Source organism: Enhydra lutris, unplaced genomic scaffold (genome assembly GCF_002288905.1).
Source record: "Enhydra lutris kenyoni isolate GAN:26980312 unplaced genomic scaffold, ASM228890v2 scaffoldscaffold21, whole genome shotgun sequence".
Lineage (NCBI taxonomy): Eukaryota > Metazoa > Chordata > Mammalia > Carnivora > Mustelidae > Enhydra > Enhydra lutris.
Genome location: NW_019154105.1, coordinates 66,210,638 through 66,237,137, shown reverse-complemented (window position 1 = coordinate 66,237,137; position 26,500 = coordinate 66,210,638). Strand labels below are relative to the sequence as shown.

Here is a 26,500-nt window from a genome sequence, read left to right as displayed (position 1 = left end):
CCCTGCCAGCCAGGGGGCAGCCTCGTCATTTCTTTCCTGTGAAGGGCTCTTCCCTTGTGAGGACATGGTGTGTCCAGGTTTCTTTACATCCTCATCCTCCAATGAGTGAAAAACCACTCTGATTTTTTAAATATACCCACCTCGTTTTATCTGTCAAGGGGAGAGTGGCGGTCTTGGGTGCCTTTCTGTGTGGTCACCAGAATGGAGATACCTGTTCCTCCTTTACTTTGTCAGTGGTCCTGCCAGACGGACCCCAGTGTGCCAGCTCTCTCAGAAAGCCAAACGTACACTCTTGGTGTTTCTCTATGGTGCTATCGTGTTCTATTTTCAGTTCCCTTCTTCACTCTTACTTTCTTTTGGCTTCATTGGTTGTAATTAGGCCAACTTCTTGACGTTTATGCTTAGATAATTGATTCTCAGTCCTTTTCTTTCTTTTTTTTTTTTTTAAATTTTATTTATTTATTTGACAGATGGAGATCACAAGTAGGCAGAGAGAGACAGAGAAGCAGGCTCCCCGCTGAGCAGAGAGCCCAATGCGGGATTCGATCCCAGGACCCTGGGATCATGACCTGAGCCGAAGGCAGAGGCTTTAACCCACTGAGCCACCCAGGCGCCCTCTCAGTCCTTTTCTTATATACACATGTTCATTTAAAGCTCTCCATTGCCCCCCGAGCATAGTCTTCGCTGTGGCCTGTAAGTTCTGATGTTTGTGTTTTCATCGTCATTCAATTCAAAATCTTTCCTAGAATCTGTTGTGACTCCTTTTTTGACAATATATCCCCTTCAGGGATATATTGTCTACTTTCCGAACATTCAGGTTTTTAAAAATAATCTATTTGCCTTGAGTTTCCAGTTCAAATTTACCAGTCAGAACTTGATACGATTTTACATCGTAGAGATTTGTAGACTTGACTTGTTGCTCAACATGTAGTCAAGGTGGGTAATGCTCATTCTACACCGAGGACATGCATTTTGCTGTTGCTGGGTGCACACGTCTATACGGGTCTGTCAGGTCGCACTTACTGTCATCTTCAGATCTTCTCCTAATTCATTTTGTCAGCTAATAAAAGGGAGAGATGTGGTCATATCTACCTCTTTGATTATGAATTTGTCTCTTTGTCTTTCTATTTCCATCAGTTCTTGCTTAATTTGTTTTGAGGCTATGTTAGTGGTTGCGTACAGAGTTTAAGTGGTGATACCTTATGGTAATTGAAACCCTTTCAAGAATATGAAATGTCCCTGTTGATGTCAGGGTGTCTCACCTCAAAGAATGACTCTGATTAAGCCACGGATGAATTCTTTCCCTTCAGAGTGCCCTTTGATGAGAAGAAGTTGTTATTTCTTCATTACTTCAGTCTTTGCTTTTACAGTTAGTGCTTTTTGCCTTCTGTCCATCAAATCTTAGCATATTCCATTCACCAAGATAGTACCTGCGTCTTCTTCTAGATCTTTATGGTTCTGTCTTTATGGACTGGTCTCTGATTCGTACAGTTGGTTTTGTGTATAGGATGGCATGTAGGGGTCAAAATTGATTTTCTTCATATGGGTAGTCAGCTGTTTCAGTCCCACTGAGGACCTGAATTGCCTGGATTGTAAATCCACCAATTGAATACATGTGGGCCCCTCTCTGAGCCCGTCTGCTTCATTAGTCTGTGTCTACGTGTCCATGCCAATGCCACATGGTCTTGATGGCTGCAACTTTACAGAGTCTTGAAATCAGCTAGCCTGACCTTCTAACTTTGCTCTGTTTTTTTTTCCAAACGATTTAAAACTTTGAAATGACAGTTTTCTGTAAAATTAGTCAATGCTGTTGTCAGAGCTTGTTATATTATCTGGTCAAGCCCACATCTTTGTGATTGGAGTAGATTTTTTTTCCCCCAAATTAAAGAACTACTCTCATTGGAAGCACAGCCCTTATTTATCTTGAAGATAGCATGCTAGAGTGGTGGAGCTTGAAGGAAGGGTCTGGAAATCTGGAATATAGTCCCAGAAGTCCTCTAACTCATCAGGATCTTTGGAGTCAGCTGACTCCCACTTACCAAATGGAAATACTACTGATCAGAATGATCACAAAGGCAGAATGAAGAAATTACACAAATGTGCTTTCAGAACTATAATGAAGTGTTGCAATGTCAATTATTCCATTAGAGTCACCCCCTAGGATTCCTTTTGTAAAAACCCTAGAACAACTCTCTGACACGAACTGTTTTACAAAACAGGAGCCAAGTCCTTATTAATGTCAACTGCTATTATCCACGCCGTCCCAACTGATTACCCAGGCTTTTGGTATTGTGACATGTGGCTTTAAGTCAGAGCTAACAGTCTCTAATGAGTCACACTCAGCCTTTCTTGTCCGGCATGGAGAGCAGGAGGGCCGCGTGTGGCCAGCACCTGACCGGACCCACGCTTCTTCAAGCCAGATTTGTTTCTCTTCCTTCGGTCTGCAACTTCCATTACCAGCAGCTCCTGCCAAAGCTGACTGACTCCGTGTGTGTGTGTGTGTGTGTGTGTGTGTGTGTGTGTGCGCTTGCACGCGCGCGTTTGTATACAGATGCCGAAAACATGAGCCATGTTGCAGTGGTCAGTCAGAAGACAACAGCCAATATTCCCAGAAACAGAGTGGTCAGGTTTCCCTAAAAAATGTGCAGAGATTGTGTTTCTGGCAATGAGGGCTCAAGTTAAAAGCAAACAAAAATACCACAGAACATATAACAATTTGTTTTTTGAAGGATATGTGATTTTGAACTTGGACCCAGTTCTCTTAAATACATGCTGAACTTCTCATGAACAGGGCTCCTTAAAAATAAATAAATCAAAATACAAATATAGAATATATATTAATAAATATATATAAAAATATATATTCAATATATTAATACAGAATCTTCATCTGCAGCTATTAAAAGAATTCGGGCGATAAACCCTTTATTGATTCCTTCTGTATTAACTCTGTGGGGGCAGTTGGGCAATGAATAGCGATCAGAGGAGAAAGACCGTTTCACGGACGTCACCAGTCGGCCTGGCTAGTGGATGAAACCCATGGGAGTAAAGACAGGCTTACACTCCCTGATGTTTCAGCAGCGCCTTTCTCTTTCCCAGACACACAGGCCTAGCCCTAGGTGTGTCTGGGTCCCTGTGGCCACCAAAGTCCTGTCTTTTTCCTAAGCACCGTGGTGATGCTGCACTCTGTGTAAGGTCAGGCAGGGGGACCCCAGTAGAGAACAAAAGTGTATCCTTTATCTGCACACAGAATTCTAAGCATACGGATGCATGGGTTGGGTTTACAAGGGAAGGCTTCTCAGGGAAGTTGAGGACACTCCGCCACTTCCATGGCCAGGTCATCTCATCTGGCCATTCAGTGAGTCTGCCGTTCCTCCACCTTGTGTTTGTGGGCAGAACGGACCCTGATGTGGGAGGGGGGGTAGGAAAGGAGACATTTGAGGGACGAGGAGAGGGCGAGGAAGTTCGCCCGGGTGCCGCAGGCATGGGTCTTAGCTGAATGCTCTTTTTTTCCTTTTTTCCTCCAAGGTTTTCAGAAACCTCTGCAGAGGATTGGGGGAAGGTTGTCCTGAGAGTTTACTTACTGGACGTGATGGCCTGGTTTCCTCCCCTCTGGATTTCACTCCTTCCTTCATCTTTCTTGCCCGCAGAAAATGTCAAGTCCAGTTGGGTTCCTTGTTCCCACCTTTTTTTTTTTTTCTTTCATCACACTTTTTAGGTTGCTGTTCTGTGCTAGGCTTTGGAAATGCCCACATAAGCAAGGCATAGTCCCGTCCCTGAAAGCAAGCCCAGCTGAAGAGAAGAAAGAGCCCCATGGGTGTACAGGGCATGGGAGCGGTGTCCATGTGAGACACGCCCGGCTGGCTGTGGCCAAGGGCAGGGAGAGCTGAGCCCTGTGCCCTGTGGGGGAAGAGCCTGCTCCCAGGGCACATGAGACAGAGGCTGAGGCTTGCAGGACAAACCCGATCCAACAAGCCGAATCTATCCCTGAAGCAGTCCACATCACTCGCGCATGAGGCCGGGACGGGGGCGGGGGGGGGGTTCCTCGGAGCAACGGTGCCACACATTGCGGCCCCTCCCTCCTTGGAAAAAGAAAGAAGGGAAAAGGAAAGCTGCTTTGTGCAGAAACGCCTTTGCCAGAGAGAGGATTCTGCAGGTTCTGTTTTGTGAGGTTCAGCCTTCTGGTGCGTGATGAGGAGCTTGTAAGTTTCGGGTTAGTTTGTGTGATTGTCAGAGCCACACACTCTGTTTAGGGCTGTTGTCTCGGGAAAGGGGCGCATGCGAGCTTCGTGCCTGTTCTGGGAGAAGCTGGGCTGGGCACCTTGCGTTGCACGATCCTGCTTTCCTCCGTGGCCCAGAGACCTTCTTTTGTGCATGTTCTGGACGAGGACATCGGGCCCGAGTCTGCACCGCTCAGCCTCCCCTGTGCAGCAGGAGGTAGAGTTAGGGTTGAAACCCCATTTCTGTCCGACACCAGAGCCCAGGAAATTCTCCTGTGGCGTGCTCTTTCCCTGGAGAAAAGACAAATTCTTGTCCTTAGATCAAGTGAGAATTTGCGTTGTCAGCTAAAGACCTGATGACGTCCCAGGGGAGGCGTGGGAGTAGAGACCCGGCCAGAGCAGCGGGAGCAGAATCCGCGTGGACAGAGATGCAGGCGTCCAGAAGGCCCAGGTCCCCGGGTCGATGTCACTTGGACAACGCCTTCACTCCTTGGAAGAGATAGGGAGAAAAACATGGCAGCAAACTCTCTGGGCTTTTCTTTCTTTTCCCTTTGTCCTATTTTAGTCTCAAATGTGGACTTTGCTCCATAGCTTTTTCATAAGACAGCTGAGCAGCAGAATGGCTGCAAACACTGTCCTGGGGACCCGTTGGGTCCTGGCACTGATCCCAACCCCAGCGCAAGCCAGGGCACTCAGGCCTGTCTGCAGAGATCGTGTTGCAAAATTACGACCCAGATATCTGGGACTTTGGTGTTTCAGTTCTGCCCTGAAGACACATGGGCTGGACTCAACTTGCAGCTTCATTCCAAAAAGAACGGAAGACGTTTTGAAGGAACTGTTGCCTAACTTTTCCCTTGCTAGCCTGCAAATTCCACCAACCCGGGATCCCACTCTGTCCTGCTACCTGTATGTCCCCAGCCATCAGAACCACGCCCAGCTCATGGCAGGAGCTCAGTAATGACAGCAGGGACAGTGGGTGACCTTGGGGGCTCTGTGAGTACTGGCACGGCCAAGGACCACTACTTGTGTGCCCCAGACCCCCCCATGCTTATCAGTCTCAGGCAGGATCCTTTCTGAGCCCTCTGTGTCGATGGTGAGGACACTCACAGTAGTGACAGGTGTTGGCCAGAGGAGCAGCCGCCACGTGCCAGGCACTGGCTTGGGCACTTTGCAGAGAGAATCTCATTTTTTAAGGATGTCACCGTTCTGACATTGCAGGACAGTCATCTGGACGCTCCTTCCTTTGCTGGTGAGGAGAAGTAGGCTCAGCAAGGTTGGGCCTTTGAACCAGCAGCTGATGCTCTGGTCTCGCATTTCACCAAGGAGACAGAACCAGCTGGACAGGGGTGTCCTCAAACTCCCGCCACCAAGCACACTGCCTTCTCCAGAAGAAGTGGAAATTCCACTGCCTCCTCTGGAAATTCCTCCTCTGCTCGTCTCCGCTCCGGGAGTCCCTCCAGTCACTCCCCCCCCCCATCCCTCCCCCGCAGTGGAGGGGCTTCCTAGGGCCTGCCCCTCCCTCCTCCTCCCTGCTCCTGGGAGCTGCACCACTCCCCCACCTCGCCCCCACTTCCCTGGCCATTCCAGCTCATTCTTGCACCAGCCTCTCCCCTTTGGCTTGGCTCTGGTCCTTGTCCTGGACTTGCATTCTGCTCTGTCTGCCCTCCCTCTTGCAACTCACCCACTCCTGGGCTGGGAGCGAGCCTCTTCTCCCCTGACTCCCAGTTTAGTTCCAGCTCTGCCTAGAAGTTTTCCTCTGCTCTGCTGTCACCTGCCTCGCTTCTCCCCCACCTGCTGCTTCCCTCTGCCTCCTCCATCTGAATGGTAGCACCCAGCTGCCTGGGAGGTGACACTTCCCTCCTGCTCTGCCTGACCCACCAGCAGGGCCTGCTGGGTCTCCAGAATCCTCCGCAAGCTGCTGGTTTGCTCCCTCCCGCCTTTGCCACAGCCTGCACTGCCCCACTCTTGGCTCCGGGCCACTACAGGAGGCCTGGCATGTTTCCTTTTTAGTTCTTGTGTGCTGTCTGCGACTTCTGACAGTGGTGTCCCCTGCGTCGCAAGCACTGTCTCAGGCCGTGTATGTCTCACAGGTAGGACCATTGTGTCTGCTCTATTGGTGGGAGCACTGGAGCACCGAGCAGTTAATTAAATTGGCCCAAGGTGAAGGCTGGGGTGAAACCCCAGACAGTGGAGCTCTCCGGGCCTCGGCACATATGGCCTCCCAGAACGTCACTCCCGTCACTCTGGGGCGTGGGCTGCTCAAACCCAGCCTCCTCACTGGGCCTGAAGGCACAGTGGGAGCCTCCTGGTAGTCTGCCCCCATCTCCTGCCACACGGCACCAGGCAGTATCCTTAAACACTCCAATCCACCACAGAGCCTTTGCACCAGCTGGCCCCTCTGTCTGGAAGCCTTGTCTGCTGGTTCCTCATGTGGCTGGGTCCTTCTCGGCATTTGCCTCCCAGCCTACCTGTCATCCCAGTGAGGCCTCCTGATCTTGTCAATTCGCTGTTCCCTTTTCATTAAACACCACCTTCCAGTCTTTGTAGCCCAACTGCCATCTTACTTGACCTTCGTGTTTGGGTGATCCTCACCGTTTGCTGTGATATCTAACTTCCATTGGAATGCAGGCCCCAGGAAAGCAAGGCCATGCATTCTCCCCGCATCCTAAACCTTGCATCCGTCTTAGGATCAGGGAGACATTTGCTGAGTCAACAAATAAGCACTTGGTACCTTGGGACTTAGAGCAAGTGCCTCTGGGCCCATAGACTTCCCTGCCGCGCTGTACACCTCTGCCTGTTCATGCCGGCTACAGCCCTGTAGGTCAGTGTCCCCCCCTCTGAGATCACTCAGGCCCATCTCTACTTCTCGTAGGTGATCCGAGACGTCTACAGCGGCTGCAGCGGGCAGGTGGAGTCAGAAGGCCCTCCCCCGTCGAGCTCCCCGGTGCACAAGACAGAGCTGGAGAAGGTAAGGATGTCTTTCTCCCCAGGAACAGCGCTCTAACCATGGATTTAGTCCTCCCTCGGTGCTATGATAGCATTCTCTGAGAATTTTAGCCCTTGGAGGTGGGAGTAAAAGTGCAATCCTTCTGTTTCTGCATTTTGAGTGCCTACTTCCGTATGAAGCTCGAGTTAGTCCTTTCACAGACCATAGGGCTGGTTTGATCATCCCCCAGCCGTAGCTGCAGAAATGGGTTGAAACGTGCGGAAGGATTTCAGGGGTTCAAGGCTAGCTCGCTGGCCCGTGGCGGAGTTGAACTCTGCGTGCTGGTCCGCATACAGCTGGAAGGCGGTGGGCACCATGTCAGTGTGCCTTCCCGAAGGGTTATTCCCTGCAGACCAGGATGTGTTCTCCGTCCATTTGTGCTCTGTATTCGGTTGGCTGGTTGGAAGGTGCAGTGAGAGCCCAGCAGTGGGGCTGGAGGGTTGGTCTTTCTTGCAGGAAATGTGTGAACCCAGCACTGCTGGGCGCCATGCCCGGCCCTCTTTGGCTGTGCCCTCCGTGCCTGCACACACACCACACACACACGTCTCCGCTCTGTGCAGGCTAGGCGGTGGTCTTGTGGGGCAGCCTGTGGTCCTGGAAACTTCTGAGTCCTCCCCAGCTAACCCCTGCTGCCAGCGAACAAATCCCTTTTTGTCTGTTCTTGTTTCAGCCCGAGTTCTCCAGGAAGCAGAACTGATAAGGGTGTGTGTGTGTGTGTGTGTGTGTGTGTGTGTGTGTGTTATTAAGTATATACTATTTAAATGTAAAATATGGCTTATATTGCAAAATTCTGTAAGTATGTATACAGATACACACACATATATATATGTACACAAAGGATTTATTTTTCTAAGATTTTATTTATTTATTGGAGAGAGAGAGAGAGCAGGAGCAAGGGGAGGGGCACAGGGAGAAGCAGACTCCCCGCTGAGCAGGGAGCCCAACATGGGACTCAGTCCCAGAGTCCTGGGATCATGACCTGACCTGGAGGCACTTAACCAACTGAGCCACCAAGGTGCCCCTGAAGAGATTTATTATGAGGAATTGGCTTATGTGATGATGGGAACTGGCAGGTCCAGCTCAACAGTGTATGTCCATGGGCTGGAGACCCAGGGGAGCCGATGGTGCAGATGAAGTCTGCTGGCAGTCTTCTAGAGAATCCCCTCTTGTGGGGGAAAGCGGGTCTTTCGGGTCACCCCAAGCCTTCACCTGATTGGGTGAGGCCCACCTGCATTATAGTGGGCAGCCTGCTTACTCGCATCCACTGATCTCAGTGTTAGTCTCATCACCAGCCCCCTCCAAGCGGACACGATAAATTAACCTCCCAGTCCTCACCCAGACACTGTGATGCAGCCAGCCTGTTTCTTTTTCTCCTAATAACAAAACCCATGCCTGCTCACTGTAGAAATTCGGAAAGCGCAGAGAAACAGAAAGAAGAGGAAAGAAGTCCCCAGTGAGTCTGCCGCCCAGAGGAGGCAGCCCCCCACAGCACTCTGTGTAGGTTTAACCAGAGGGGTGCTCTGGTGCATAAAATTTCTTACGCTGCCTCTCCCTCCCTTCCCTGCGTCCTATTAGCAATGTTCCAGGTTTTTGAAAACTTATAATAAGTAGCAAGTGCTTCTGCATTTTCACCAGGCACGTTACCCTGGATCTGTGCATCTCTGCTATTTGTATCAGAACCCCCCGCCCCAGGCCTGTCTTCCTTCTTCAGACGGTTTAACACAGCGTGGTCCTTGGCATCTCGCTCACGAGTCTTCACTGTGTCTCTGTGACCCAAGACGAGACTCCCAGAAGCTGGCTTACTAGACCAAATGGTAGAGATATTTCTTATGATTTTGGCTCACGCTGCTAAGCACTCCGCTTTCCAGACAGGCTGCCCCCATGCCTCTTTGCGGAGCACATCAGGGCTCCCATTCCCCATGGGCTCTGGCCATTCTGATCTCTGCCGTTTAAGGCCGTCCTCTGAACGCCTGGTCAGACCCACCAACCCAGGCCCCAGGGCTGCTTCCTGGCCCAAGAGCTGGGGCAGTGCTGGCTTTCGTGATGCTGTCCCTGGGGGACTTGGCCCATGACAGGCACCCTCTAAAAGCCCCAGTTTCCTCCCTGTGACTCCTCCTGGCGTCGCAATAGGATCGCAGACACCCACCTGCTATCTTTGGCACCACCGCCCGGACCCCTTGATAGCAGCTGGTCATCATGTTCCCTGCTGCCCTCGTGTCGTCCAGACGTTCTGTTTGTCTCCAGCTGGCCAGGCTCTGTGGCGCTGGGCTATGATGCACAGAGCCGGGGGGCGGGGGGTGTCCAGCCCACTTCCTCTTCCTCCCCACCCCCCTGATACCACAGTCTCCCACCAGAATGGAGGATCCCAGCTCCAAGCAACATCTCCTCTTCAGGCGCCAGCTTGGGGTCCTAATCATGCTCCTTACATCCAGATCTCAGGCCTGAAAGAATTTCAAGTTGTCAGGCGTGCCCTTGGGCCATTTCCACGGTAGTTTGTCTCAGTGAGTATATTTGGAGGGTGTGTGTTACGGGCGATGTCTGACCTCACCCGGTTATTGGTCGGCGACAGGACGAAATTGAGTGCATGGTGAGCTATTTCTGGAAGGGTAACACGGTTTGCTGAGGGGAATATCTTTTGTAATCTTAATATTTTTTCAAAATTACTTGCAAGCAAACAGGATTTGGATGCGATAGGGGCGGTACTAGAGAGCGTGTTTGTTATACTTTGGTGAGTTTGTTCTTTGTTCCTCTGCTGTTTCTGAGGCTTCAGCAGCGAGCCGCCTGGCAGCCTGTCTGTCCCCAAGCCCTGGCCTCTCTGTGTGGCTGTGGACTTGGCCACACTTCCTTCCACTGTGGGGATCACTGTGGACGCATCCACGAGACATCACGTGGCCAGTGGGAGCCACGGTGAGAGTAATTTCATCCTTTTTACCCTCACAGAAGCTGTCTTCTGAGAGACCCAGCTCGGACGGGGAGGGCGTCATGGAGAACGGAGCCACCGTGTGTGAAGGAAAAGAACAAGGTGAGTTCTACCCGCACCCAGACCTCAAACATTGAAACATGAAAACGAGAGTAATCAACAAAAGGCAGGGGCCAGCTCTGCAGGCCCTGATTGTGTGACAGGTCTCCTTGGAAGTTTGGCGACAGAGACAGCATGGTCCGGGTCACACGTGGGAAGTGCAGAGAAACCCCTGTGTTTGACGGGAGCCCCACGCGTCTTCACCTGCCGTCCTACCGAGCCCTGGCCCGGGTGTGGACGGCCCGTCTGTTTTCCGACTCCTAAGCTCCCCGCAGCTCATTTCCTCACCTGATTTGTCACTGAAAGGACTTTACAGCCAGGAGAGCTGGCTGTCGCATGGTATCAGGTGTCAGAATGTCCTTCCTTTTAAGGCTGGATGACATTCTAGCCTCCGGAGGGACCACACTATGTTTATCTGTCCATCTATCAGTGGACCCTTGGGTTCTCCCATGTTCTGGCCGTTGTGAATGATGCTACTGTGAACACGGGCATTGGGGTTTTGAATTGTGTTTTTTCTAAGTCAACTTTTCAAGCATAAATTATGACCACTTTAATGTAGTACTCTGTACTTGTGGCTTTAATTTGCATTTCCATAATGACGAACGATGTTGAAGCTTTTTTAATGTGTTTTTTTTTTTTTGCCAACCATGTATCTGATGAAATGTCTATCCAAATCTTTGTCCGTATTTTTATTGGATTTTGTTCATCTTTACTGACTGCTGAGAGCTCTTTATGTATTTTGAATACAAGTCCTTTATTGGCATGTCTTACATGTAACTTTTCCTGGTCCGTGGCTTGACTTTCACTTTCCTTCCTGGGGTGTGGACCGAGAGGAGGGTAGGATTTGCAGGCTGTGGGGGAGTTCTCCTTGTGCAAAGCCAACAGCCTGTGTGCTCGTGGTCCTGGGACCTCTGCTTCCCAGAGGAGAAGCCTGCCAACCCAGCTCATCTGTGCTCTCGCGCTAGAAGGGAACAGACACCCCCCCCCCACCAGCTCTGAAATGACATCCCCTTCAACCACACAGCAAGCCAGGCCACTGAGAACCTTGAAATCAAGTAACTTGGACTCTTGGGTTACAACCAGGTTCACGCCAAAAGGTCACGGTCTCTTCCTCTGCCCACGTGATTCCCTGACGTGGTCACGTCAGAGTGCAATTTCAGTTCTCGCCACCGGAAGTTACTCAGGGGAAGACATTGTCTGTGTCCTCCCACAGCACATAACATATAATCAAGGCCAGGAAAACTATCTTTAAATTTTGCCCTGAAACAGAAAAACCTACAATCTCAGGTTCCCATGCAGGCGTGGGGCGTGGCAGACATGGGCTTTGTTGGTCCCTGTCCTCGTTTGCCATCTCTTCCCTGGCTCCCTGCTGGAAATCAGGTTCACAGAAAGATACAGACGTCTGGGTGTCTGTGTCAGAGAATGCATCTGTATCTAGAACTCCCCTGCTTTGTTTCCACGAGGACGGTGACCCGGGTTTGCAACTGCTCTGCTCTGTGTCCTGCAGACGCTAAGTCATTGCTGAAGGGAGCCGGTAGTTTAAATACACTGTGGCTTCGACCTCAGCTTCTCCCCTTGCTCACTCTCAAGCTGTTTGCAGGTGACAGATCTCAGCAGGGCTCCCCCTATCCCAGCTGTGTTTTCACTCAGATTCTCCACAAGCTGCATGACAGTGTCTGCGTTGATGACAGTTAGGACTTTGCCAACGCTGGGAGTTAGCTTTGCCTCTGTAGCCTGTCTCCCCTGCATGCCGTGTGCTCACGGTGTGTGCCGCTCGGACCCCTGTGACTTTCCTGCTCTGACTTGGGCTGAACATCCTAAGTTTTGAGGGTTTCTTCATAATTTTATTACACGTGCCGCATGCTGCCTTCGTGTAGTAAATAGCGGCACTTATTCTCACATTCCTCTGTACTTTGGCTTTTCCTCTGAGTCCCTTTCTTCCGCTTTTGCAAAAAATTAATCAGGGGTCCTTGGGGAATTCAAAGTATGATCTCTTTTCTTTGTAGATCTCTTTCCAGCAGGTACTTTCCCAATAGGAGCAAACACTAGCAGAATTGAAAGTAAGCGTAACCTCTTTGCTTTGAGCCATGAGGAGGAACCCTAAGCTCCCCTCCCCTCCCTGAGTGGCCAAGGTGTGGCCGCACTGCCTCCTTCTGTTCCTCCAGCTCCCCCAGCCTCACGGCCTTTGTGTTGGCCTTCCCAGAAGGATTCCCCGGCTGCCCAATGTCTCTGCCGCGTCATCCCACTGTAGATCTCTGCACGGGCCTGGTGCCATTGGGCCAGCCACCTCTGTGTATGCACACATGCGTGCATGTCCTCCCGCAGAACACCTGTCTTCTGCTCTCTTCTGGGCCCACCCCAATCCCTGGCACACAGCAGGTACTCAGTGAGTGAAAAACAAGGAAGATAAGATTGACCATGATTTAGGCTTTTTAAAAATGTTCTCAGTTGAAGTCCGTAATTGAAACACGCTTTCTTGTTTTCATCGTTGTTCTTGACAGTCAAGAGGAAAAAAAGTTCCAAATCAGAGGCCAAGGGCACTGTGTCCAAAGTCACTGGGAAGAAGATCACCAAAATCATTGGCCTGGGGAAGAAAAAGCCCTCGACGGATGAGCAGACCTCGTCCGCGGAGGAGGATGTCCCCACCTGCGGTAAGACGGAGGGGACCCGACCATGAGCGTGGCCTCTTCTGCAATGGCCTCTGCTTCCCGTGGGCTTGCTCAAGTCAGGCTGGTGATCCTCAGCATGGCGGGAGAGCGGGAGACATGCGGTGTCTTTACTGCTTCGTAATAAAAGATCTCGCAAGGGTTCGGCCTGATCTCAGGTTCTTTCAAGACGGAAAACAAATTCTTTCTTTGAACCCATGAAGTTCTCCCAAATTCCTTTTAAGCATTTCTCAGCTGGGGCACACGCACGTGCCTTGGCGAGTGATGGCAGGAGCATGGAGTGCGGCATAAGAGCAGGGTCACAGTTGGCGCTCTTCCCCGGGCTGACGGGGGAAACCGAGCACCCTGACAGCACTGCCTGTCTCAGACCTCAGTTTCAAGTGCAGCCTGCTGGACCACCCCGTCCTCAGCCAGTCAACAGGAGTCCTCTCTGATCAGCTGCCCCCCGCATCCCCAGGATAGGGTGGGCACTGGCAACGCAACCCCAGCCCTCCCAGGGTTTCCGTTTACATGGCAGAGACAGTTCTGAATGAGGGGCCATGGGCAGAGACGTGCAGTGTGACCCGGTGACTAAGAGGAGGGAAACCAGGGCAGTGGGAGCATCTCCCTGGGACCCTGAGGTGGAGGCGGACAGGGTGGCCGCTGGGGAGGGATGGAGGCTGGGGTTGTACAGGGGTCCTGTTTCCTTGGCCACCATACAGCCCTTCGCAGAACAGCCCTAGAAGCTGGGCGATGAGGCTTTGGCCTCCATTAGGAACTGAGGCTGGGCTGTGGTGCCCGGACACCCCAGTGGCCCAACCCATGTCCTGTCACCAGGTCCCTGGTCGCGTCCCTCTGCAAACCCATTCTGCTCGCCCTAGTGTTGCAGTGAGCATCCGTCTGCCCACGGATGGGGCCTAGCTGGGGATACGCTGCCCCAAGTGCCCAACATTGGCCATACAGACAGATATGAACCCATTCGACAGCCATCACGTCCCAGGGCGTGAACTGTGTCAGGGCGATAGGAGGAGTTGGCGCTGTAGCAGGGAGGGTGCAGGGGGTGTCACAGTGGGTGGGTGCCAGAGCTTACAGGAGCCAGGTGTGAGCTGAGCCCTGAGAGCAGGTCCGGGGCAGGTCCCCGCTCCCTCTGGCCTTGACGGTTGGGGATCTAGGCAGCCCCACACGTGAGACTTCAGTGGGCCCAGTACGGTCACGTCCTTTGTCAAGCCTTGGCCGCCCGGGGTGGTGGTACACCGAGGGGCAGAACGACACCGGACCACACAGAGTTCTGGCACCAAGGGGCAGAAGGAAAAACATGAATCTGTTGGAGCCGAATCTGCTCTTTCACGTCTACTCTGCCTCCCCCAGTGCCGCAAGAAGCACTTGGTGTGGGATGGTTTGTCCTTGTGGGTTGGCCCCGCAGGGGAGTCAGAGATTAAAAATGGAAGGAAGGAATTAGCCAACAAAGGGAACTGCTTTTTCAGCTTCATTTTTGACTTTTTTTTTTTTAAGGTTTATTTATTTGAGAGAGAGAGAGTGTGTGTGTGCAGGAGCAGGAGAGGGCCAGGGGGAGAGGGAGAGAGAATCTGTGGCAGACTGCCTCCTGAGTGTGGAGCCCGACGTGGGGCTCGATTCCAGGACCCTGAGATCACGACCTGAGCCAAAACACCAAGAATCAGACACTTAACCGCCTGAGCCACCCAGGAGGCCCTCGTTTTTGTGTTTTAAACTGCTCTAGGTCAGCAGAAGAAGTAGGAATTCTCTCATGAAAAGCCACATTCATGTGGCAGGCAAGGCAGACAGTGGGGTCCAGACCCTCATTACAAACCAGAACGCAGAGCCCCGCAAAGCCATGGCACAGCCAGTGGGGGGTGGGGAGGGTAAGCTGGCCCGCTGACCCAGCTCTGCCCCCCCTTCGGCAACTGCCTACTCATAACCCCTCATAACCCAGCCTCCCTGCGTTGGTGAGCAGGCTCTGCGGGAAATCCTGCTGCTGGCACTTTCTTGGAAACACAGTCGGCCACACTGAGGGCAGGAAGGGAGGAATCTGGAGCCTGTAATTACCCATGTATGGATTTCTACCAAACAGCTCAGGGGACATCTTTAGCCTCTATTAAGAGAACTTCCTCTGTCCACAAGATTTTAAGACTGTCATGTGGCTCTTCCCTTTGTCCAGGGGCCAGAGAAGGGGCCTGTAGGGAAAGGAAGGGGGAAATGACTATTCCCAATGGTTTGGGTATAGCTGCAAAGTCGTAGGCAGAAAATGTTAGCTGGATGAAGGCCTGAGACACCTGCTGTGCCAAGCTGGGGCCGTGCAGCCGTGGTCCCTGCACGGTGAGCAGAGCCAAAAGGGCCAGACCAGAGGGACCGTGCAGCTAGGCAGGCAGAGGAGAGCTCCCGAGAGCAACCAAGACCTGGGTTCGAATCCAGCTCTTCTGTGAAATGTAGCTGGGTGGGTGGGCCTCTAGACACATAATAACAATCCTGTTGGGGGATCGGAGATCGTTCCCCCACGGAGCAAAGAGGGGCAGTGAGTCCCCTGGGCAGCCTGGCAGCGCTGTTCCTTCCTGCCCTGAGGCTGGGCAGTGATGGGGGTGTCAGCTGGGTGAGCGCTGTGCACAGCCACTGTATGCCATGATCGGAGATGGGTGCCAGTCCCCAGAGCAAAGAAGGACCTTCTCTTTGCCCTTCGCTGGTGCTTACGAGCCTCTCTATGAACTCAGCAGTTGTTGTCTGGAGATGCCTGTCCTCTCCCTCTCTGCCCTATCTGTCCCCCGCTGGACCCGCACTCCGGCCTCCTGATTGGCCACCTTCTCTGCACCGTCCCAGCTACCAGCTGGGAGCTGCGCAAACAGGGTCCTGCACTGAAACCCAAGTCTCTGTGTGGCCCGGGTCAGAGCCTCTGATGGTCCTATCTCAGGGCAATGCTGCAGCGGTCTCTCCTGCCTTCCTCAGTGAGACCAAGAACAACCGTGCACCCCAGCCGTGCCCCGGCGCCCGGCACAGAGCCTGGCAGACAAAGGCAGCTCAGCCAGCTCGCAGACGGAATGAATTAGCTTAAGCAAATTGCGTTGCCTCCCTGAGCCTCAGGTTCTTCCCTCTGTGAGACAGGCTCCTCGTGACCTTGTTCTCCTAAAAAAATTAAAGATGAAATCATGAGCGTTAAGCTCGGTGCTTCATAACGAGGTCGTAATTTACACTCAGTAAACGCTTGCTGTGATATCTCATTGGTTCACCTGACGTGCTTATTTTTAAAAAGACCTGAGCACGCAGATGGATTCAAGGCAGCATCACGACAGCGCCAGTGCGTGGCCTGGGTCATCAGAAACACGGAAGGCGTGGTCCCAGGTCCCAGGTGGGGGGCCCCAGGGGGCAGCAGAAGTTGATCTAGCCTGATGGCCTTGCTGGATGTTTCCAGGGTTCCTCCTAGCTCAGCTCTTCAGGGACTTTGTGTAGTTTCCAGCGGGAGGGGTTTTCTTACCTTCTATCACAATCTGCCCCACAAAAAATCAGGCGACCTTTCATCAAGAGGCAGAAGGAATTCTTGGTATAAGTCACGGAGCTGGGGCATCAGCATCCCCGTTCTGGGCCATGTGCGCCTATTGGAAGACAGGCCCCTAAGAAGGTTAGGTGGGGGCTTGGGCGCCAGGGGGACAGGGTCTGGCCATTGGCAGCATCATGACCTTTCGTATCCCCGGCCCCCCTTTCCCCCTGACGTCTCCTCCCAGCTGATTATAAACTGAGACAGGCCTGGCAGGCTGACGCCACATGTCCCACCCCATGGAGGGGAACTCGGGGACACTTGGCCCCACTTTACCTGTTCTTCCGTAGCTGCCTGAACACAAGAGCAGCTTGCGTGGAGGCCAGGATGCTGGGTCTCAAAATGGTGGAATGCAAGAGCGTTTGTGTCTGTCCCCCCTCTGCTCAGGTGTTTGTTTAATCTCGGGCCCGTAGTGTTACTTTTATGGCTTTAATGAAACCTTGAGCCTCTTGCCATGGTTTTGTGAGCAATCTTCGGATTCAGAGCAAGAATAATCTCAAAACACCAGTGACATTCCCAACTACAAAGATACTACCGATAACATCTCACCTAGCGCGATGGATGGGATCTAAAAAGAAATCAAATTGCATAGAAATTGCCTCATGCAGTTCGTGGAACTGACCTGGGCTGGCGGGTGAGCCTGGTTTAGGGAGAGCGGTTCTCACTGGAGGACCCCTGGAGGACTCTTGGAGGACCCTGTGGTTCCCACATCCCCAGGCCTGGCTGCACTCTGGCACCACCTGGTGGCCGGTTTGTGGTCCAGCTGAACTATGCTTGGGACCCATTGGGACCCAGTGTCCCCACCCCATCAGCATGTCAGGGGGCATGGGAACCTACCCTGTGACCCCAGATGCCTCCGATGGACTGTCTTCATTTCCCTGGGCTCCCCCCTCCCGCCGGAAGATGGGACTCTAGGGCTGCCCCTCTCAGAGAAGAGCAAAGGGCAGTGAGCCTGGTTACCACGGGCTTTCCTGTTTGTAGAAACAGGCCTCACCCGCTGTGATTTTCTTTTTGCTCTTCCCTTTTCGGAACTGAAAATAAATCTGAGAAAGGCATTAAGACGTGGTCATTTCCTATGATGTCATGCTCTAAATAAAACGAGGGTTTGTCCAATATAATAATCCCTTTTATGACTCAAATGTCAAGAGATCCATAACTTTGGTGACTGGGCCGGGTTCACTCGGGGAAGGAAATGTCCTGAGAGTGCCTTGACCTGTCCCAGGGATGATCATCCCCCTGCTGAGTGGAGTGTGCTCAGTAACTGCTCCCTCCACGTGGCCACCGGGCCCCTGAGACAGTGTCCCTGTCTTCAGTAGAAAGTCACGTACCAGCTTGAATGGAACCTGGTCACTGTCACTGAGAAGTCCACTGTGCTCTGAGGTCTTACAGCTTAGATTCCTCAAGAGACATCTTACCACCTCACTTCCCTGTCCCCTTGTGCGTCGAGGCCAGGCTCCTACGGTCATTTCCAAGGCTCCTGTCACCCAGTCATTGGATGTTTCCAGCCTTTGTCTCCCATGCTCACTTGCCACCAGGCCTGTAGACGTCCCTGCGCCTGCCCCTGACCACTCGGGCACGGGGGTTGCCCCTCGCGCCAGCCCCAGCCACAAGGTCTGTGAGTATCCTGGAGGGCAGGACTTCCCTGTGAAGCTCGCTCACCCGTGAGTTCCCTGAGTTCCTGGACATCTGCCGTGCGCCACTTGCTTCCTCTTAGATACACCGTCACGTCTGGCCTTGGCCCCGCATGGTGGCTCACGCTCGGCGCGGTCCTCTCTCTCCCCTCCTTGTGTGCACGTGCTCTCTCTCGCTCTCTCTCTCTCTGACAAATAAAAATCTTCTAAAAATTTTTTTTTAAGATTTTTTTTTTATTTGACAGACAAAGATCACAAGTAGGCAGAGAGGCAGGCAGAGAGAGACGGGGAAGCAGGCTCCCTGGCGAGCAGAGCGCCTGATGCGGGGCTCTATCCCAGGACCCTGGGATCATGACCCGAGCCAAAGGCAGAGGCTTTAACCCACTGAGCCACCCAGGCGCCCCTAAAAATTTTTTTTAAAAAGCTTCAGGTCCGGTTTTCCAGGTGGCCTGCCCCAGTCCCACGTCAGGAGTAACCCCACTCCTTTGCAGAGGAGCCCCCTCAGACTCCAGTCAGACCCCAGCCTCTCTCCTCCTCCCTGCACTCCCTCCTAAATATGCAAAATACAAGGAACTTGGGTCCCTTGCCCTTGAGCCGTTGGGTTGGCTTCTCCCCCTTCTGTCTTATTTCATAAACACAGCCGTGTGGGCCCCAAGTGTAAGCTTTGGTTGCGGGAGAAGCAGTGCTTCTGGCATTTAGGGGTTATCAGTAGAACAGATGTCACGCTGAGCCGAAGGCAAACTTCCACTCTGCACGTTCACCTCGGGAATTCATTGAGCAAGTGTTTATCTGTCGGGCAGAGAGCGTCATGGAGCCCTGTAACTTACCTGAGTGCTTGGGGTTCTGTTTTATGGGATTGCCTGGCACTTATCCATGGCTAACGATATGTGGATGCAGAAACAAAGTGTGGTAGAGACCCAGAGAAAAGCCAGATGCGTCCTCCCAAACCCTTTGGGAAGCCTTCGTAAAATTCAGAACTGGAGAGGATTCGGGGCATGTGGGCATGGGCACGTGTGCGCACACGTGCATGAGTTGCCAAGGTGGCTGGATGACTTAAAGTATCCTCGTTTTATTTCTTCCTCTTGGACCTGAGTTTCCTGTGCCATGTCGCTGCCTTCCTCCGTGTCAAAGGCATGGGGCGGTCTCCTCCTTGCATTATGGAGCCGGTACGCAAGGCCCCACCCCTGAAACCTGGATCCCATGCCTCCTCAGCTCCCATGGTGTGTGCTTGCCTGCTCATTTGTTTGTGACAAACGAGGGCGATCAGTTTCTCGTATTTGAGCCTTCCTCTTTTAGAAATGACGGTTGCTGTTCTTACAGTTCGATCCCGTGTGCAGTTCGATCCCGTGTGCGGGTCTCCCCACAGTGCTAACAGTGTCATGCAAGGTCAGAGACACAGGCTTTCAGACCGAAGCCTTTCAAGCCCATCTCGGTGGGCTTCACCTGTCTGACAACATCCCCAAACTGCGGGAGTGCGGGGGCTTCTGGGGTGGGCTGTCTGCCTCACGAGGAGCCCCAGAGCTGGCTGAAGGGAGTGGCCGGGCCGCAGAGGGTGCGGGTTTGGTTTCCGCGTGCTGACCGCCCACCATTGGTCCCCTCGCAGGCTATCTCAACGTGCTCTCCAACAGCCGCTGGCGGGAGCGCTGGTGCCGAGTCAAGGATAACAGACTCATCTTCCACAAGGACAGGACCGATCTCAAGACCCACATCGTGTCTGTTCCTCTCCGCGGCTGTGACGTGATCCCGGGCTTGGACTCCAAGCATCCCCTGACCTTCCGACTGCTTCGCAACGGGCAAGAGGTGGCCGTGCTGGAGGTAAGGTGCCATCTGCAGCCACGCTCCGAGATCCTTCCCCAGGGCACCGTGGCTTCCAGCCGTGTCCTTCATGCCCCCTCCCCCATGGTGATCTCTGCCAGCCTTTTCTGTTGCCTCCTCCCTGGGCTGGTGCCCGTTCTTACCGGCCGTCCTACACCAGCCCTCCGCCAGACTTCCTTTCCCCCGTGTGCCTTTGCGTGGAGATGAGATACGGGACTCCGTACAGTGTACTGGTTCCTGAAAGCAGCAGAAAAATAACTCATTTTTCCCCTGACTGTGGTCCACTGTGAAACGATGTTATTTCTTTATCTTGCCCTTAGGAATATTCTTCTCTACAGACAAAACACAGATTTTTAGACAACCTTATAGACCGTGGCTCGTCTGCCATTCCTACAGAAACCGAAAGACCATCTTTAATTCTGAAGAGCCCTTGGCTTTGTGTGCGTTCGTTCCAGTCTGCCTGCTCTCCTGGAACGAATTCTTCTCCAGAGCAGAATAGCAAATGGAGCTGGTTTCTTAGCTCTCTGCTGAAAACTGGCAGTTTTATTTCCCTTTATTACACTACATATTTTCTGCCCGCTGTGAATTCGGACCTCCTTTTCTCTTTTTGTGCGTTTACATTATCGTGACTAAGATGCAAAGACTCACACGCACACACACCTGTGCCTGCGTACCAGGGATATGAACCCTCGGAGTTGGCGGACGAGGGCCGTGTCAGTGGTGGGAATGAGGCTGCCTTAGGTTTGCTGGAATGGCTTGGGGGCACTCCCTTACTCGGGCATAGAGCCAGATTCTGAACGACTGTAGTGATAGATGGATGGGGAGCAAGTCCAGGGCTTGGGGCCAAGATCACGGTGGCCCATGAGGCCATCTCAAAGGTCTTGATAGGAGATAGGAGATTGTTTCTGAGACTCTTTTCACAGAAATGACTATTTTTGTCAGGGGGTGCGGGGGGAGACTAACACTGGAGTTCTTCGTACCCTGGGCTGATAGCCCATGAGGCTGGCCTGGATGGACTGTGGCCAACTGCGGCCAGCTTCAGACTCATGGTCCTGGGACCTCCTGGAATCCGCAAGTCTGGGCCCCCATCCTCATTCTGCCCACACTGGGATCACACCTCATCTTTTTTTCTCCCTCAACTTTTTGATTCACCTGTAAAATGTGAGCACTGAGCCAAAGTCTGTACATAGTAAGATTTATGCAGGCTGAAAACTGTGGGGTGGGTGCTGGGGAGAAAGAGGGAAACTGTGGCCTTGGTGTGAAACAAGGCAGGTCTCCCGTGTGAACTTCGACAGCAGCCCAGGGACGGGGAGCAAGGGGACGGAGGTCTGAGCTGGCGCATGCCTGATCCCGAAAGGAGGAGGGGGCAGCCCCGGGGGTGGCCTGGGGAGGGAGGCCCTCTTGTGCACCTTAATCAGCTTTTCCGAGTTGGACGGTGTCCCTTGCATGCAGGAGGAGACCCCAGACTGTGTGTCGCCTCAGCCGCTGTCCCTTTCTCCAGCTGGCTGGTTTCACGGTGGCAAGACGTGTGGAGGGTACTGACCAGTTCCTGTGTAGAGGCCCGCTTGGTCTAGGTGCACATGCCGTTTCCCTGCTGTTGGGCTCCAAGCGGGCTTCCCAGCCGGCGCCCGTGGAGGTGGTGGTGGGTGGCACAGCACCTCCCACCGGCAGGCGCACCTGTCACTCTGCCCCACGGCCAGGGGTTTTGACTGCGCCCCCTTGGGCTGGATGTCTGTGTGCTTTCCACCGCACGCTCACCGGACTTCCCCTTCATCTCTAGAAGCCTCACGTGGGAAGGTACTTCAAGGCCCTCTATGTAAACAGCCCATTAGCCTCCCAGCTGCACCTTCTAATGTCAATCTCCAGTGATGATGCTTGCCTGGGGCAGTCACCAGAATGACGGGTGCTCAGTGGGGACCTTGTAACTCCATTATGCCTCTATGCTCTTTGTTCACATCTGCTATGGGAAAGTTCCCCTCCCTTCCATTTAATTATTAATCCCTTTCTGTATATTGGTGGGGGTTCTGAGAGTATCGTTTTAATCAGTGATTGTAATGCTTTCTTGTTGTGATTTACTTGGGTGGAATCATCCCAGACTGGGTCAGTGGAAGGCCCTTTGAACTAGGCCCTGCGGCCCTTGCTATGTCCCTGTGATAAGACACCATGGGCCCTGTCATTCTTTGATAAGGATGTTCTAGGCTCAGCGTGTACCTTTCCTTGGCCCAGGCCTGGGCTCAGCCATGTCTTCAGGGTTCCTCCTGGTGGGACTCAGAAACATGGGTGTGTGTGTGTGTGTGTGTGTGTGTGTGTGTGTGTGTGTTCACATGTACGTATTTGTGAGCTTTCGTAGACACATGGATGTGCGTTCATACATACACTTCCGTATCTATTTCTTATTAAGAGCCATGGGATTGTAACTAATACCTCTCATTTCAGCCCAACATCACGGGGTCTTTTTTTTTTTTAAGATTTTATTTATTTATTTGACAGAGATCACAAGTAGGCAGAGAGGCAGGCAGAGAGAGAGGAGGAAGCAGGCTCCCCGCCGAGCAGAGAGCCCAATGCGGGGCTCGATCCCAGGACCCTGAGATCGTGACCTGAGCCAAAGGCAGAGGCTTTAACCCACTGAGCCACCCAGGCTTTACAAGAGAATATTTTACAAGAATATTTTTTTATGAAGAGAACAGTTAATAAGCTCCAGAGTAATTGTATCAATCTCACGTTACATAGCGTCTTCAAATACTTGTTAAAAATGCTTAGATAGAATAGTAGCAGCCAGTCAGTATGGGCGCAGTCGCAGACACAGCCTGGCTGCAGATTTTGTTTTGGGGAAGGACAGAAGGACCTCCGGTGAAGATAATATATGGGATTTTTATTTACCCAAGTATTCAAATGAATTCATTTTAATTCCACGAACATTGGCTACACTCTCCCTCTGTGGGGCCCGAGACTGGAGTGCCTGCGGCTTGTCCTGGGGCCTCACTCAGTCCTGGCTAGGGAGGACTGGTTACAGCCAACTGCATGAGCACAGGAAAAATGGCTTCTGTTACGTTAACGGCTCTGGGAATATTTACGATTACGTGTATCCTGAGCTATGTTCAACTTGTCAGGGCTATAAATAGAAAACCTCATTCTCTTTAGTCCTTAAGCTAAACCTAATAGATCTTTCTGGGGAGCCCGGGCGGCTCAGTCATTAAGCGTCTGCCTTCGGCTCAGGTCATGATCCCCCAGGTCCTGAGATCGAGTCCCGTGTCAGGCTCCCTGCTCAGCGGAAAGCCTGCTTCTCCCTTTACCTGCCATTCCCCCTTGCTTGTGCTCTCTCTTTCTCCATGTTTCTCAAATAAATAAATTTTAAAAATAGATCTTTATATTAAAAATCAGTAATTTTAATGAAAATATGTGTTTTTTCTTTCACATTCCATTAACTCATGCACTTACTAAATAGCTCAGTGTCCCCTAAACCTTAAACATTATATTCTGATGAATCAGATGTTTTGAACACCAGTATAAATGTAAAATTTCTGATTTTCTAAATCACATAATGAAGACAACTTAAAAATTTAATGAACAGGATCTTAGGGCTCTCACTCAAACCTGCACATTCAACAGGTTCAATTTGGGGTGGGGACCATTTCAAATATCTTAAAAATGTCACACATAAAGCAGCTACTGACTAGAAAGCATAATCCCACTGGTAGGTACAAACACAACAGATGGAAAGAAAGTTGTTTGTACCACCTAATCAAGAGAATTAAGATGGCCTTTTCAGGCCAGGTTAGGAGGCCCCAACAAGGGCTAAAGTGGGTCTGGGACGCTAGAGACAGAGTTCGGGCGCGGCCCAGGGAGGCATGGGCCCCATAGGGTTTTAGGCCAGCAGAGGCTAGAGGAGCTCCTCCTTCTGGCCAGAATTTGTTGCCGAATTAATGATGCTTTCTAGGCAACTTCCTTCAGCTGAGATTTAACTCCCCATGGTAATTTCCATACCACACACCTGCTGCCTTTCCCCAAAGTGACAGCGCGGCACCCCAGGACTCCGATTTTGTTTCCTCAGGTAGACATCATGCCATGACATTCTGCGCCAGGACTTAGTGTGCACGTGTGAGGGCATCACGTGGGCCGGACCACGTCTCTGTGCCTCTTCGTGCTCCCCACGTGCTTCCAGGCGCATGCCCGCCCTTTGCTGCTACGCAGGGTCTGGGCAGACGTGTGGGGGAATGCGAGACTCCTTACCGCCACTTAAATACATGCCCACTTCTCCCTTCTCCCCAGGCCTCCTCTTCGGAGGACATGGGCAGGTGGATTGGGATTTTGCTGGCCGAGACGGGGTCGTCCACAGACCCTGGGGCCCTGCACTACGACTACATCGACGTGGAGACGTCTGCAAATGTCATCCAGACGGCCAAACAGACCTTCTGGTAAGATCTGCTCTTCTTTCCCTAATTGTTACATTTTGTGTGCATAGACTTGGGGGAGAAACCCATTAAAGACTGTCGCTTTTGTGTAATATTGATCCAGACTCTGCTGAAATATTTGTCATTTCCTCCCTCCGTGTTTTCTATCGGAGCAGGGATGGCGAACTTTTTCTGTGAGGTGCGAGACAGTAAGTATCTTTGGCTTCAGGGGCCAAATGTTTCCTGTTGAAACTACCCGCTCTGCCATCACAGCCACAGACTTTGGGTAAGGGAACCGATGTGCTGTGTTCCCATAAAACTTTATTTGCGGAAACACTCAGGTGGCTCGCAACAAAGCAGGTGATGGGGTCATATCGTCCGCCTGTGATGGCAGACATAGCAGCCGCTTTGGGCAGACCCACTGGTGCTCTGTGATGGGGAGACCCATTGTCCACAGTGATGCTGGCCTGTTCTCCAGGAGCTCCACCATCTAGTTCGAGCACACACGTGGTGCGTGCGGCGAGTTCACATAGTCTCTGTGTGTCTCTCGGGTGGTGCCATAAAAGGGACATTTAGGGCTTGGCTGAGACACTCTGGGGCCAGTGGAGCCAACGTGGGCTCCTAGGAGGGATTAGGCCCAGGCTACAGCCAACTCAGGTGAATAGCCTTGACCACATGAATTAATTTCTGCATACAACTCTTCCAGAAAATCCCCAGTGACCCTAGAGGTTTCCTAAAGTCCAGACTCCCCGTTCTTACAGACTGTCCTTTGTGTCAAATCGGGGTGACAGTCAAGTACTGACTCTTCTGTTCTTGTTCACTATTTTTCCATAACCACACTCTGTCCCCTCAGCCACGGGCACATGGGTTACAGTGAGCCCCGATCACTCAGCACACGCAGTAAACGAGCACATTTACTCCAGTGGCTCTTCGAGAAATGTAATATCCATAAACCGGGACTTGCAAAATCTCCGCATCTAGAGCAACCTGAGAGAAAGGAGTTTGTGGTGCTTAACTGCTTCTTTGGAACTTGATTAACTCATGGAGCACAGAGCCCGTGGTTGTGCATGTGTGTCTCCAGCTATGATCAGCCACTGGTAACCACACCTCAGAGCAGCCCAAATAACAGCATTTCCCCTAAAACGAAACTTCCCTTAACAGTTCCCCTAGAACGAAACTCCGCCTCTGCCTTCCAGATGAGTATTCATCTAACCAAATGGGGGAAGAACCCAGGTTTGAGAAAGGACGTAGATGGCAACATTGAAAAATTACTTATTAAAAATACATGCACAAGGAGTTTAGGGCTACAGGAATTTTGCTACCTCATTAAAACCTGTATAAATGTTAGTTTGCAATAAAGGTTATTTTCGGTTTTTGGTGTTCTAGCTGAACACACGCGTACAACTAGAGAGAAGAGATTTAACAAGCAAATGATGTTCAAAATATAAAATATGGCAGCTTGCGAGTGTCATAAATGTCCTGGGATTAAATTAATTTTTGCTTTTATGCAAATTGGCAGTTGGTTAATGAATCCTTTCAAGGTCATCAGGGGAGTGTCTGTGAGCTGGATATGTCTGAAGGGGGAGGACAGTGGTATGTTTTGGGAAGAAGGCAGTAAAAGAAGAAACAGTCATTTAACTTCTCCTGGGAGAAGTGGTGTATTTAGGAATATCAATAATGGTAAACAGTTGGAATTTATTTTCCCCAGGCCTAGCCTATTTTTAAATGAGGTGCATAGATTATATAACACAAGGGAAACATTCTGGATTTTTTCCCTGAAACTGTTTCAAGTGACGCTTCATTGGAGACTCACGAGCTATTGCTAGTCATGGTGGGCTGGGGGGAGGAGGCATGGGGGGCTAAAAGGCTGTGGATCAGTGTGGGCAGAGAGGGCAGTAGACAGACGGGAGGAACCCATCAACCGGAGTTGCCTTCTCACCAGAACCCCTTACAACGGGATGGACCTTGACAGTGTTGTGCTGGGGGAATAAGACCGAGGCAAGGGGACGTATTCTGTCGATGCACTGCTGTGGCCGGTCCACAGAGGCAGGAGGCAGATAGGGGCTCCTGCGGGGTGAGTGGAGAGGTGCTGGGGTGGAGGGCGGGGCCGGCCTCCCAGCCACGGCAACGCCCATCCTGCCCCAGAACCATACACTTGGCCATGGTTAGACGGTAGACCTTACATTGGCTTTTCACACAGTACCTGTACTTCTTGGAGAGGCTTATGTCTTCAACAAGTGGCCTGGGCCTCT

The 26,500-nt window shown here is 51.9% G+C and overlaps 1 protein-coding gene across 3 annotated transcripts in view; it reads left to right on the top strand.

Moving 5' to 3' along the window:
• The window catches only part of LOC111148945 (actin filament associated protein 1), a 131,199-nt gene that overhangs the window by 87,017 nt on the left and 17,682 nt on the right, over positions 1-26,500 (top strand). For all 3 annotated transcript variants that reach the window (XM_022505775.1, XM_022505773.1, XM_022505774.1), the window contains 5 exons: positions 7,093-7,188; positions 10,147-10,228; positions 12,727-12,876; positions 19,646-19,857; positions 24,127-24,272. In XM_022505775.1, coding sequence (XP_022361483.1) covers positions 7,093-7,188; positions 10,147-10,228; positions 12,727-12,876; positions 19,646-19,857; positions 24,127-24,272 — 686 coding nt within the window. The remainder of the gene's footprint in view (positions 1-7,092; positions 7,189-10,146; positions 10,229-12,726; positions 12,877-19,645; positions 19,858-24,126; positions 24,273-26,500) is intronic.